This window comes from Octopus bimaculoides, chromosome 10 (genome assembly GCF_046866305.1).
Source record: "Octopus bimaculoides isolate indiv1 chromosome 10, ASM4686630v1, whole genome shotgun sequence".
In the NCBI taxonomy this organism is placed as follows: Eukaryota; Metazoa; Mollusca; class Cephalopoda; order Octopoda; family Octopodidae; genus Octopus; species Octopus bimaculoides.
This window is the reverse complement of record NC_142937.1, coordinates 60,648,817-60,664,258: the sequence shown is the minus strand read 5'-3', so window position 1 is coordinate 60,664,258 and position 15,442 is coordinate 60,648,817. Positions and strand designations below refer to the sequence as shown.

At 38.7% G+C, this 15,442-nt stretch overlaps 1 protein-coding gene across 2 annotated transcripts in view; it reads left to right on the top strand.

The window, feature by feature from the left end:
* Positions 1-15,442, top strand: part of LOC106880026 (WD repeat-containing protein 48) — a 142,239-nt gene that overhangs the window by 77,163 nt on the left and 49,634 nt on the right. For both annotated transcript variants that reach the window (XM_052971222.2, XM_052971221.2), the window contains exons 5-10: positions 260-389; positions 6,082-6,272; positions 9,437-9,541; positions 10,822-10,941; positions 13,866-13,937; positions 14,799-14,889. In XM_052971222.2, the coding sequence (XP_052827182.1) occupies positions 260-389; positions 6,082-6,272; positions 9,437-9,541; positions 10,822-10,941; positions 13,866-13,937; positions 14,799-14,889 (709 nt within the window). The remainder of the gene's footprint in view (positions 1-259; positions 390-6,081; positions 6,273-9,436; positions 9,542-10,821; positions 10,942-13,865; positions 13,938-14,798; positions 14,890-15,442) is intronic.

Here is a 15,442-nt window from a genome sequence, read left to right as displayed (position 1 = left end):
ATTCTGCCATTCATTGCTGTTCATTCTTTCAGGCTCGATAAAATAAGTACCAGTTAAGTACTGGAGTCAGTCTAATTGACTTCCCCCTCCCCTCAAAATCTACTGTCCTTTACCAAAATTTGAAACCATTGTTTGCTCTTCAAGATTGATATTAACAGTATTCTATGAATTTCAAAACATCAACGTAATGTAGCCAATTTTCTCATCAATAATTTTAATTTTACATTTTTGGTTAATATCTTTTGGTATTGTTTTATAGGATTATGTGAAGGCCTTGGCTTATGCAAAAGACCGTGAACAAGTAGCCTCAGCTGGTTTTGATCGGGCTATTTTCCTATGGGACGTCAATACACTGACAGCTCTTACTGCATCCAATAATACTGTCACAAGTAAGTATTATATTTATAGTATTCTATCATTAATTTGTGAAGGTACCTAGTATTATCTGTCTGCTATATTCATCTACTCTGTCTGTGATATCATTATGTCAATGTTGCTTGTGTCTTACATGGCTTACATACAGTTGGAAGTATTTAAAGTTCAATGCTAAACGCAGTTTTATGGTGTCACATTCCGGTAACATTGCTGTACATTAATACACAGTTACAACAGTTGTCTGAAGTTTTGAACTTTGTGTTTAGGACAAAGATTTACAATTCTAATAATCAGCTAATAACCAACACCAAGATGGATTCAAACAAAGTAGAGGGATTGCTACTACAGTCTAATTACAGGAATGACCGAGGTGATGTTCACACTGGTACCTGGTGAACACTATTCAACACAATATTAGGAGTGGTGGATACATTTCCATGCTTGTCTAATGAATGTAGCCTGGATTTTGAAATTATATTGAGAGGGGATCAGAAGGGATGACAGGGGACCAAGACTCCTGACACTTTGCTGTGCATGTCAAGCTAAGTAAAAGTGTGGTTGCCCTTGCATACAGGCTCACCCTCCTGCAACCCTTTCCAGCTGAGCATCCCTAATCTCATGGGCTTGTCGGTGCTGGTGCCTTGTAAAAAACACTCATGTCGGTGCTGTGTAAAAGCACCCAATACACTCTGTAAAGTGATTGGCATTAGGAAGGGCATCCAACTGTAGAAACCATTCCAAATCAGATATGAAACCCGAACAGCCCTTCAGTTGGTCTGCTTCTGCCAAACAGTCCAACTCATGCCAGCATGGAAACCGACCTTAAATGATGATGAGTTGAAAAGTGAGTACATAATTTAGCAAACTAGAGAAAAAGTGTTGTGGATTGTGGTATTACAGCTCACACAAAAATTAGCATATACAAGCCTGCATACTGACAACACTGTTGTATGTTTCTAAGACATGGGCTACTCATAATAGGCATCAAAAAAGATAAAAGGTAAAATGGAAAGATTTGCTACTAGTTGTGTGTCTATTGAGTCACACTTATGACCAAATCATTTGCGATCGGCAGGGCCTCCTGTAGATATGTCAGATGTGAGATCATCTAAACAGTTATTTTATGTAAAGTTACAATTCAGAAAATGACTACAACATAAACCAAAGAAACAATGCAAGGATTGTATTGATGAACGATTTAGTCTTCTAGGTTTCTGTCAAAGGAAGGTATTGCTAGGTTTGAGCTAGCCAAAAAGCAGCATGCACAGTTAAAATATACTTTGAGAAAAGGAGGTATCATTGATGCACCAGATGAGATTAAGAGTTGGAAATTTAGTCTTTGTGACAGAGATTACCTGTCAAAATCCTGTGGCTACATAAGCCACACGAAATCACAAAGTAATTTGAAAAATCAGGAAGTATCTAACAGTCTTGGAAGCCGTGTAAAAGGTCATGCATGCTGCAGTCTCTTCTCTGGTTCAAAATAAAGATCATTATCGACCCACAGTGTTGGAGAGCTGCAACAATTAGCTCAGATTTAAGTAGTAGTCAAACCCTCAGAATTATAAACACCCAAATTATTCTATAGTTATTATCAAGTATGTAATCTGGTACTCTGCTCACCAAGTAACACCTCAGCTCCACCTTACAAAGTTATTCATGACTATTCATTAGAGACATTTTCTCACTCAGTTCCTTGTTTATTTCTGTTGTTTGTCAGCTGTTTAAGTTGATCTGTTTGTAAACTGCACCTGTTTCTTCTAAATGCATTTTTTTAGCTCCGCTTACTACTACTACTACTAGTAATAAATTTCAAGGCCCAACACACAGCTGTTCTCAGTGTCATGTAGGAATATATGTGTGTGGTCTAAAGCACCAAAGTAATATTGTACAACAGGAGTAAAGTCAGCACTTGAACCTCTTAACTAACACCAGTCTATATTATTATTTAATGACTTTTTAACAGTCATTAAATAATGATATAGCTGCTTGTGATATATTCATGGTTTCTGTAAAAGCTATATAATGACAGCTTCTCATCCATTGTTTGTAGTATTGACTCTATAGACTGGTGTTAGTTAAGAGGTTCAAGTGCTGACTTTACTCCTGTTGTGCAATATTACTTTGGTGCTTTAGACCACACACATATATTCCTACATGACACTGAGAACAGCTGTGTGCTGGGCCTTGAAATTTAATACAATTTATTTTGCAATAACATTTAAATTTAGCTGGTAGACAGAAACTTTGTGTAAGCCTGTCATAAATATGCGTATGTCTTTGTGCCAGTGTTCGGCTGCTCACCCCACCACTGCTTGATGACAAATATTTATTTCCTTGTGATTTAGCCTTCTTTTAATCCTCTTTTTTTTACTTGTTTCTGTCACTAATCTGCAGCCATGCTAGGGCACTGCCTTGAAGAAATTTAGTTTAATAAATTGATGCCAGTGTTCATTTTTTTTTTTTTTAAGCCTGGTATTTACTCTATCAGTTTCTTTTGCCAAACCTCTAAGTTATAGGGATGTAAACGCCCCACCACCAGTTGTCAAGTGGTGGTGCATGGGGGACAAACACAGACACAAACACATAAATATATATACATAGATAGATACAGGCACGGTTGTGTGGTAAGAAGCTTGCTTTCCAACCATTTGGTTCTGGGTTCAGTTTTCCCATGTGGTACCTTGGGCAAGAGTCTTTCACTATAGCCTCGGATTGACCAAAGCCTTGTGAGTGGATTTGGTTGATGGAAACTGAAAGAAGCCTGTCGTATATATGTGTGTGTGTGTGTGTGTGTTTGCCCCCACACCTCCACCATCACTTGACAATCAATGTTGGTATGTTTACATCACTTTAACTTGGCAGTTCAGTAAAAGAAACTGATAGAATAAGTACTAGGCTTACAAAGAATAGGTTCTGGGGTCAATTTCTTCAACTAAAAACCCTTTAAGGCAGTGCTCCAGCATGGCCACTGTCAAATGACTGAAACAAGTAAAAGAATATGTACACCGGGCTTCTTTCAGTTTCATTCTACAAAATCCACTTGCAAGGCTTTGGTTGGCCTGAGGCTAAAACGGAAGACACTTGCTCAAGGCGCTATACAATGGTACTAAATCCAGAACCATATGGTTAGAAAGCCACACCTCAGCAAAAATGGCTTATAGAATAAGTGCTCAGATTTAAGAAAAAAAATACTGGAGTTTATCTGTTTGGCTAAAACCCAAGGCAGTGCCCCAACATGGTCACAGTCCAATGACTGAAACAAGTAAAAGACACAAAATGTAGGTGCAGGCATGGCTGTGTAGTAAGAAGAGGAGTTTATCCTCTTTTACCATGAGTGGGGAGGGCCCGTTGATGCGTTTTTAGATGGCCTGTGCGACCGGGAACGTATGTTCTCGGCATGCACAGGCGGTCCAAGGTGGCCTCAGCAGGTAGCTGTGGAGGTCATAAATAGAAATATGCTAGTGAAGGTGAAGGAGACCTTCTCAATAGACTGCTATACTTTCCTTGTCATGGACCCCCGCCACCCCCAATGATGCAGGCTTGCCTGCTGCCGGTAGGGTATCTGTGTGGGGTTTCGGATGAGGAGGATTTATTTTTTTGTGATTAAATTAAATGGTATTAAATATTGTTGTATATTGATATATATATATATATATGTATATATATATATATATTGTTGTATATTCTGTTGTGTCTGGGGAGAGTCATTTTGTTGTATATTGTTGTATTGTTATATTGATTGTATTAATATATTGTGTAAAAGAAACTGAATTCAAGGGGTGTTCGGTCGGCGGGCACCGAATACCCTTCCCATTTATAACATTCATATACGTAATTTCTCATCCCATTAATGTGATTGTCTAGCCCACATTGCTTCTATGTACTGCCCATGTGGCAAATCCAATGAAATAAAGAAGCTTGTTTCCCAACCATATTGTTCTAGGTTCAGTCTTCTGCTATAGCCTCAGGCCAACCAAAGCATTGTAAGTGGATTTGGTAGACTGAAACTGAAAGAATCCCATTGTATATATATGTGTGTGTCTTTGTGTCTGTGCTTGTCACCTCATCACCACATTACAACCAGTGTTGGCGTGTTTACATCTCCGTAACCTAGCGGTTCAGCTAAAGAGACTGATAGACTTAAAAAGTAAGTCCTGGGGTCAATTTGTTTGACTAAGACACTTCAAAGCAGTGCTCCAGCATGGCTGCAGTCAAATGACTGAAACAAGTAAAAGAAAAGAATATAAGATACCTGTCTTGCATTTACATTTAACAGGTATGGCTGGGTGGTTCAAAAGTTCATTTTGCAACCTTCTAGTTTCATGTTTTGTCCTGCAGTGTGACATTTTGGCAGGTGTCCTAGCTTTGGGTTGATACATGACTTATCGATAAAATTTTGCTGACAGAATCTCAAAAGGAAGCCTCTGTGTGTGTGTGCACGCGCATGCATATACATGCTTTCTCATTGACAGGTCAGTTGGCAGTGATATTCATGTCCAATAGACAAACTGTCTGGCAGCCCATCTGTGCATGTGGGATCTTGGAATTAAGTTTCTTACTTGAAAGACAAGGGTTGATATCAGAAAAAATATCCGATGAGTTGGCAGAATCGTTAGCACCTTACGCATCTGGGCAAAATACTTTGCAGCATTTTTTCTGTCTTTGTGTTCTGAATTCAAATTCCACCACGATAAACTTTGCTATTCATCTTTTGGATTCTGGGGGTCAATCTAAGCGGCTTATCCTTCCCCCAAAATTGTTGGCCTTGTACCAAAATTCAAAACCAATATTGATGGTGATGATGACAATGATGATTTGCATCTGTATTTGATATATTTGTCTTGCAACTACATTTGAATGTAATAGTTTTGTCTTGGAAAAGTGATCACCCTCGCCAGAAAATAAAAATCTGTTTACATGGTTGGAGCCGATGTCTTATAAACTTGATCTTTAATTAATCTCTTGTCTGATTTCCTCCTGGAACTGATGTGTCTTTATTAATCCATTAAACTGTTTGCTTCTAATAAGTCTTCGGTTAAAGAATCAGCTACTTATCAAACAGAGAATACAACCATTTAATTATTGTTAATAACCATGTCTGTTGTAATATATGTTGGTCATGTAAATTGCTTCATTAATTATAGAGATGAGAATTATATATTGAGTCGACTTATCAGATTGTCTTGTGAGATTAATCGGAGCACTGAGATATTTTAATGCAAAGAGTAAAACTTCATAGCCGAAGAATTACTTCTAATTAAACATTTTATTATCTTATTCCTAAATCTTATTTTATATAACCTAATGTTTACTTGCAACTTTCTTGATTGACCGTCTTAGAAAGCATGTTGGTATTATCATCATCATCATCATCATCATTACTACCACCATGATGATGATAATGATGATGTTTTTTTTTCCTGCTGGCATGCTTTGGATGGGTCTTCACAGTTTGAGTCTTGTGGAGATAAAATAATTTAGTTAAGAATAATAGAAATAATGTATAGTTCCTAAATTGAGTAACATGAATGGCAGATGCTCTGCGCTGTAATTAATAAGTACAGTTGCCCAGTTAGTGATGGATGGATGATTCAAATCCTATTGATGGGTCAATTTTTCTTTTGTGTCTCAAATTGATTATAAAGTCAAGTATCAGCTTTTGCACTTAAACAGTAACGTTTTTTACTTCTTTCTTCTTTCCAGCTTCCAGCCTTAATGGTAACAAGGATTCCATCTACAGTTTAGCGATGAATCCTCCTGGAACAGTCATTGTATCTGGGTCTACAGAAAAAATTTTAAGAGTGTGGGATCCTCGTACGTGTCAGAAAATGATGAAGTTGAAAGGTCATGGGGATAACGTCAAAGCTATTGTACTGAACAGAGATGGTACTCAGGTTAGTTAATATTTTGTGTCTGAGTTTTTTTTTTCTCTTTTATCATTGTTCTCAAACGTTATGTGATGGATGAGGACAGCTGTGTAAAGAAGTGCCAAGCTCTGATTGTGGAGGGTACCTGTGGAAGGGGTAGACTCAGGAAGACATGTGATGAAGGGGTGAGAAAGGATCTTCAGATGCTGGGCCTCCTCACAGAGGAAATGACAAGGGACCAGGAGATGTGGTGATTTGCTGTACTTGATAAGACACGCCAAGCCAAGTAAAATTGCTGTCTTCCACATACACAAGCTTGTCCTTTCAGGTTCTGGTGCCACATTAACAGCACATGTGTCAGTACTGCATAAATGCACCCATGGCAGTGTTACAGAAACACACCCAGCACATTCTGTTAAGTGATTGGGGTTAGGAAGGGCATCTAGCCATAAAAACCATGCCTCAACAGACAATTGGAGTCTGGCCAACTCTGTCAAACCATCCAACCCATGCCAGCATGGAAAGCGGGCATTAAATGATGATATATATATTAAATTCAAATTATGACAAACGTAAATTAACAAACGAAGTTTGCTTTTAGAAGCGCTGAGATGTCTTAGAAAGTTAAAGAAGTGATTTTACATTCTCAATCGCAGAATAATACTAATAATATAGCCTGAACAGGATAAACTACCCCTAATTGTTACAAACCTTTGTATTTCATCATTGTTCTGATGTGAGTTCTTATTAGACATTTTCAGATAAACATGAATCCTTTTGTACTTATTAACATCCTTCTAACTAAATATAGTTTTTCCAGGGTGAAAAACTAGAGGTAGTCGATAGCTTCCGCTATCTGGGCGACCAAGTTAGTAGTGGGGGTGGGTGCGCTGAAAGTGTAGCTGCTAGAATAAGAATAGCCTGGGCAAAGTTTAGAGAGCTCTTACCCCTGCTGGCGACAAAGGGACTCTCACTCAGAGTAAAAGGCAGACTGTATGACGCATGCGTACGAACAACCATGCTACATGGCAGTGAAACATGGGCTGTAACTGCTGAGGACATACGTAAGCTCGCAAGGAATGAAGCCAGTATGCTCCGTTGGATGTGTAATGTCAATGTGAATACCCGTCAGAGTGTAAGTATCTTGAGAGAAAAGCTGAACATTAGAAGCATCAGTTGTGGCGTGCAAGAGAGACGATTGCGCTGGTATGGACATGTGGTGAGAATGGAGGAGGATAGCTGCGTGAAAAAGTGCCACACCCTAACAGTTGAGGGAACCCGTGGAAGAGGTAGGCCCAGGAAGACCTGGGCTGAGGTGGTGAGGCAAGACCTTCGTACATTGGGCCTCACCGAGGCGATGACTACGGACCGAGACCTTTGGAAATGGGCTGTGCGTGAGAAGACCCGGCAAGCCAAGTAAGATCGTTGCCAGTGCCCCTGGACTGGTTCTTGTGCGGGTGGCACATGAGATGCACCATTTTGAGCGTGGCCGTTGCCAGTACCGCCTGACTGGCTCCTGTAGGATTTTCGAGCGAGATCGTTGCCAGTGCCCCTGGACTGGCTTGTGCGGGTGGCACATAAAAGACACCATTTCGAGCGTGGCCGTTTTCGTGCGGGTGACACGTAAAAGCACCCACTACACTCTCTGAGTGGTTGGCGTTAGGAAGGGCATCCAGCTGTAGAAACTCTGCCAAATCAGACTGGAGCCTGGTGTTGCCATCCGGTTTCACCAGTCCTCAGTCAAATCGTCCAACCCATGCTAGCATGGAAAGCGGACGTTAAACGATGATGATGATGATGATGATGATGATGATGATTTGCTTGATCCAGGCTGCATAATTTAGCTAAATGAAGGTGGTGGTGGAGGGGGAGTGGAATAGATTGCAATTATAAGAAGCTATATTTAAAGACAATTTAATACAAACTGCTAAATGAAGTGTTGTATTCAATTTATCACATTTCCAATTACTTTCTGTTTGCAGTAGTTTATTACAATTAATAAGCATGGAATATAACCCTAACTTAAATTTTAAGAAAGTACAGGTTTCCACTTCCTTACTGTAGATTATTTGAGAAACTGAATGGAATTAGAAGGGTCATAGAATCTGCATTATATATATTATTGAAATACTTTACACATTTTATTTCAGTAATACTTTGTTTTTGCTTATATATATATATGTATGAGATATCTGGCATCTTACGGTACTCAAGAAGACCTGTTCACCACAGTAGAATTGATAACCGGTGCTGGTGCCACATAAAAAACATCCAGTACACTCTTTGGAGTGATTGGTGTTAGGAAGGGCATCCAGCTGTAGAAACTAAACCAGAACAGACAATGAAGCATGATAGCATGGAAAACAGATGTTAAATGATGATATATATATATATATATATAAACTCCATTCAACCCATGCAAGCATGGGAAAGTGGATATCAAAACGATTATATATATATATATATATATATATATATATATATATATATATATATATATATATATCGTGGCCATTGCCAGTACCGTGTGGCTGGCCCTTGTGCCGGTGGCACGTAAAAGCACCCACTACACTCTCGGAGTGGTTGGCGTTAGGAAGGGTATCTAGTTGTAGAAACTCTGCCCAATCAGATTGGAGTCTGGCGCAGCCTTCTGGCTTGCCAGTCCTCAGTCAAATCATCCAACCCATGCTAGCATGGAAAGTGGACGTTAAACGATGATGATGATGATATGATGATTAGCATTTAAACTGGCTATATCTGGCCCAAATACACTACCTGATATGCTCAAACTGGCCATATCCAGTCGCTCACACCTAACGTACAATGTCATTCTAAAAATAAACAATCATGCCATTGAAATCTCGAAGCTAAAGATAATGCATGATTAATTCAAAAGGGTTAACAATGTATGTTTCAAACAAGTATTTGTTGGTAGATATACAAAACCAACACGCAAGTCTATGTTGGTGTAGAAGTTGACCTACTTTTTTGGCTGCAAAATTCAACTTCTGTGCTTGAAAATACATTAGAAAGTGACAGCTCAACATTAAGTAAATAGACTTTCTAGTTTCGTATCCAGCAAAATACACACACACACACACACACACACATACACACATATGCATCTAATGAAGCTTTGTTATTGTTTTGAAGCTAATGGAAATTTTATGTAATATATTGTTTGATTTTAGTGCTTATCTGGCAGTTCTGATGGTACAATTCGGCTATGGTCAATTGGGCAGCAGGTGTGTATGGCCACATTCCGGGTCCATAATGAAGGAGTGTGGGCGTTGCAGGTTAGTTTTTTTTTCTTTCCCCCCTTTTTCAGTTTTTATTTAAACCAATTCAGTTGAAATATGGCATTCTAAAAGATAGATTTAATAATTTTGCTTAATTTTCATTTACAAATGTTTTCTTATTTGACAATAATGTGAGAATTACTTATAAAAATAATAAGACACTTCTAGGTTGTACTAACCATTATGAGTTCAGTGTTGGGATATGGTGTTGTTCTCTACCATGTGTAACCTGCAATCATAGCCAGTTCAAGTTTTGTGACTGTGTGGTAAGAAGCTTCCTTCCCAACCACATGGTTCCAGGTTCAGTCCCACTGTGTGGCACCTTAAGCATGTGTCTTTTGCTAATGCCTCAGGCTGACCAAAGCCTTGTGAGTTGATTTGGTAGTCGGAAATTGAAAGAAGCCCATTGCATGTGTGTGTGTGTGTTGGTCCCACTACTATCACTTGACAATTGATGTTTGTGTGTTCACGTCTCCACAACGTAATGGTTCAGTCACAGAGAATGATAAAATAAATACTAAGCTTACAAAAAATAAATCCTGGGGTCGATTTCTTCAACAAAAAAACCCTTTAAAGCGGTGCTCCAGCATGGCTACAGTCAAATGACTGAATCTAATAAAAGAATATATTTTTAAATATATATATAGGTGCAGGCGTGGCTGTGTGGTAAGAACCTCATGGTTCCAGGATCAGCTTCAGTGCGTGGCACCTTAGGCATGTGTCTTCTATTATATCCTTGCTTGAGCAGACCAAAGCCCTGTGAGTGCTTTTGGCCGACAGAAACTGTAAGAAACCCATCATACAAATGTGTGTTTGTGTGTGTGTGTGTGTGTATATATATATATATATATATATATATATATATATATATATAAAAACATTTTTACCTTAACTATGTCATGAAATGTTCAACTACCCATAAACTGCTGCATAAATAACCACAATGTAGTTAGCCCTGAATGAGCAAACTTGTGAACACAGATATTCTAACCATAATCGTCCTTCCTGTCTTGGGCACTGCACATCTAAGACTGCATTATCTAATGTGTGCCTTCCTTTCTAAGACATAGAGTGCAGTTTCAGTGAAGTGCGTTGTTTCTAGCAGTTCAAACCACCAAATAGAGGTTGGTTTATGTTTTAGTGTTTGGATGAAGATGTTCCTGTTTCCCTCTTGTTTATTTCTGGAAATAGAGACTTAAAATATTTTATTATAAGAAGTTTAGTTAGAAAAATCATTGATTCAGGCAACATTGAAATTTGCTTCTCTCTTTCCGCAGGCTAATGAATCGTTTTCAGTTGTGTACTCTGCTGGCAGAGACAGACGTGTATGGGCTACAGATATAAGGGACCCTGAATATCGGACATTGATATGTGAAGAAAAAGCTCCTGTATTAAAGGTAAATTGACGTAATATATGTTTTCACAACACAAACCATTAACAAAGTTTCTTTATGCTTGCTTCACCTGATGTAATGGCCAAATCACCTTTAATCCTTTACCATTCAAACTGGCCGTATCTGGCTCAAATATTCCCCATTTTATGTTCAAAGTAGTCAGATCCAGCCTCTCACACCTGCCCTACAATGTCATTCTAAAAATAAACAATCACATCATCGAAATCAAAGCTAAGAGATAAGGCATGATTAATTCCAAAACAATGTGAATAAATAAGCATTACATTTGCCTGAATAATCTGTATACTAAAGGGTTAACTAAACTTGCCCTTTCACCATTCACACCTGCTTCCCACATTAGCATGGTCTAGATGGATTGCTATGATCCAAGTCATTTAATTGGGAACCACTACTCTTATTAGGTGGGTTGGAGGGTCATGTCTTGCTTGTGCATTTCATTTTTGGCTTGATTTCTATGACTGGATGCTATTCCTGTCACCAACCACTTAAAAGATAGTTCTCAACACGTTTTACTGTGGCATCAACACTAGAGAGGATGTCATGTCCTTGACAAGATGGGACTAAAAGGACCTTTTGAACCTATGCTTTCTTTACTTGCACACCAAACACTTTTCAGATTGTACTAGATGTATTTTTACTATGGTATTAGCACAAGAAATTTTGCCTTGCATACCATGAGAGCAAAGTATGCTCATGACTCTCACACAAATATGTTTACTCAAGACAGTATGTCCAAGAGAGAAAATATTGATAGAACTGGGATGAGTGTACAAAGAACGCAAGAGTGTAATTGTCAAAATAGTGATTGTAATGAGAGGAAGAAACAATCGTTCATGACTGACTGTACTGAGAGAGTGAAAAGTAAAGTGTATTGGGTATATTTACATCTGGTGCAGCCTCTTATACATGAGCTTATGATGGGCAACAGCAGTAGAGTGATGAGGATGGTTGTTGGGAAAATGAATGCAGATGGGTTTCACACTTGATCTTAATTCTTATGACTACAAACTTATGGTTAACTTGCACTGACCTCCAGAATGCTGATATTACAATTTAGCTTGACTCTGATTCAGACTCACCAAAAAGGAAAGACAAGTGAAAAATCAGTTTGTCATTTTGTCAACCAATATGTTTGGTGTTTATCTTGGAGTTCCTCTCCTTTGTTATCGTAATTTTCTTACATTTGCTTTTTTCCTGCTTGTATGGGTTGAACAAGGTTTCTTTGAGGGAGAATTCTACAAACAGATACTCTTCATGTGTACTGGGTGCTTTTTATGTGGCACTAACACCAGCAAAGTTACCAAGTAACTTACAAGACGCTTCAGCTGAGGTGGGGGTGGGAGTATTGAGGGAGGTGGCTTTGTGCCAAGTGACGAGGGGGTTAGAGTATGATACTAGGACAGAACCTGGTAACTTGCGGCAGAGGCGATGCATGGTTGCCCCAGCTGTGAAAAGAGAAAGAGAGAGAAAATGTTGAAGACGAAGTGTCAGATATACCCACAAATTACAAGGTACTCAAGATTGGATAAGATGAGTGGGTAGGTAAGTTTGCAAGGATGTGAAAGGAGAGTGGGAGATGGGAATGCAGTGAGTGAACACATGTGGTGTGGAGAAGGGTATTAGGAAGATATGTTGTGGTGGAAGAGAGAGAGAGAGATTCATTGGACAGATTTTGTGCAGGTAAGTTTGCAAGAGTGCAGAAGGAAATTGGGAGGTAGAGATGTGGAGAATAAAGTTAGGAAGTTTTCATTTGATTGGTATTGGAGAATGAATTTTGACTAATCACCCGGTGTTTACAATGTAATGAACACCTACATAAAGTGACTAACAGAAACAGCATTCTTCTACTGTGTAAAAAAATGTCATCATCATCATCATCGTTTAACGTCCATTTTCCATGCTGGCATGGGTTGGAGAGTTTGACTGAGGTCAGGAGAGCCAGCAGCTGCACCAGGCTCCAATCTAATCTGGCAATGTTTCTACAGCTGGATGCTCTTCCTAACACCAAGAGTGTAGTGGGTGCTTTTTATGTGCCACCAGCACAGGAGCCAGTCAGGCGGGCCTGGCATTGGTCAAGTTCAGATAGTGTTTTTTTCATGTCACTGGCATGGGAGCCAGTCAGGGGGCATTGGTATCGGCCACATTCAGATGGTGTGTCTTACGTGCCACCGGCATGGGAGCCAGTCAGGCATATTATTATTATTAAGGTAGCATGCCTGGCAAAATGCGTAGCAGCATTTCATCCATCTTTACATTCTGAGCTCAAATTCTGTCGAGGTTGACTTTTCCTTTAATCCTTTTGGGTTCGTAAAATAAGTATCAGTTGGATGTAATCGACTTAACCTGCCTTCAAACTTGCTGACCTTGTGTCAAAATTTGAAATCATTATTATTACCTCCGCCTTAGCGAAGGCAGAGGTATTGTTTTCAGTTGTGTTTGTTTGTTTGTCCGTGGACAAGATATCTCAAGAACCGCTGGATGGAATAGGATGAAACTTTCAGGGCTGTTTGGCCTTGCGACTGGCACAAACTGATTAGATTTTGAGATCGATCTGGTACCGGACAAGGATTCTGGATTATTTTTCCGGTTTTTTACTTAATTTTTGAGAGTGGTCTGGTTCATTATTAGTATTCTCATTTGTGAGAGCAGTCGAGTTTATTTCAGATATTCTCATTTTAAAAATCATGTCTGGCTAATCATTGAAAGGACTTTTGTGTTGCCTTGGCAGAGGTTTGCACTCTCTGAGTGCTCTTGTTATTATTATCATCTTCTTTGTTTTTTGTGGTTCCCCAGAACCTGTGTTTTTCAATCATTCTGTACAAAGTAAGCTTCGCATAAATTAGCTACATTTTTTGATAACCCTTTGCTTTAAAATATTTCTATTTTGTTTCTATTTAATCTTATAGCTTGAACTATCTCAAACAGATAACCAGCAATCTTTATGGGTTGCAACAACAGATTCTTCCATTTGTAACTGGGTAAGTCTTAAAATTCATGTGTGCAGTTGTTGTTATTATCCTCATCATTATTATTGAGGTAGTAAGCTGGCAGAATCGTTAGCTCTCTGGACAAAATGGGTAGTAGCAGTTTGTGCGTCTTGATATTCTGAGTTCAAATTCTTCCAAGGTTGACTTTGCCTTTCATCTTTTGGGGCAGGTCAATAAATAAGGTATCGGTGAAATACTAGGGCTGATAAAATCAGTTAACCTCCTCACCCAAATTTCAGGCTTTGAACCTTTATTAAAAGAAAGAATTATTATTATTATTATTAATTCTCATAGTAATGGTGGGGATGATGATAGTATCCATCTTTCATGCCATCTTAGTTGAACCAGATAGGCATGCTTCATTTTCAGCTTGTTTACTATAGCTGGATGTCCTTCCTAACATCAACCACTCTACATAGTGTACTGGATACATTTTACCTTGTCACCTTCGCTACAGAGGCTGTCATGTCCTCAACATAACTAAATGGTCCTCTTAATATTAAGTTCACGTCGCTCATTTGCTAACCCTTTTCCAGAGTGTATTGGGTGCATTTCTTTGTGCACCAGCACCAGTGGGGTTGCTTTATATCTTAATATTAAAGGAATGAATAAGCTACTTGTTCTGGGGAAAACATTTAGTTCCTTGTATACAGCTTCCACAACTGTGTAATTATTCTAAGGGACTTCATATATCTCTATATGGATCTTCTGGAGACCTTTCCTTTAGTTAGCTGAATTAAGCTAATATAATATTAAGAATGCTAATGGGATTTTGAATACTTTATGGGGATATTTGATTTTTTTTCCTTTTAATCTATTTAATGTCAAATGATAAATGTTTACGTGTTGCAGCCAATCAAGTCTCGAAACTCAAGGTGCTCAGGTGATTACGAAAATGAAAAGACAGTCCCTATGTGTACGCAACCAGATTTTACTATCAAAGGTAAGTGTATTTTGTCTTTAGTTCAGTCACATACATGATTTATCGTTTCTTATTTATTTTAGTGAAGGTGCATAGCTAAGTGGTTAAGGTATTCAGCTAACAATCGTGCGGTGTTGAGTTTGAGTTTGATTCCCGTCAGCGTGTTGTGTTCTTGAGCAAAGACGCTTTATTTCACATTGCTCCAGTCCACTCAACTGACAAAAATGAGTTGTGGTTGTATATGTATTTCAAAGGGCCAGCCTCGTTACATTTTGTGTCACACTGAATCACTTTGAGAACTACTTTAAGGGTATGCATGTCGGGAGTACTCAGCCATTAATTTCAGAAGTAGGCTGTTCATTCATCAGATCAACTGGAACCCTTGTTCAATGTAGACAGAATATCAGATATCTCAGATAAATCTGGTGGTAGTAATGACAATCAGGATCAGTGGTCTTCAACCAGGGTCCTTGTTGTAAGTGCTAATGTATTAATTTTTATTTTTTTTAAATGTTCTTAAATATTTAGCTGCTATAAAGTCGATGGAAACAGTCAACCCCTTTTGCTGGCAGAC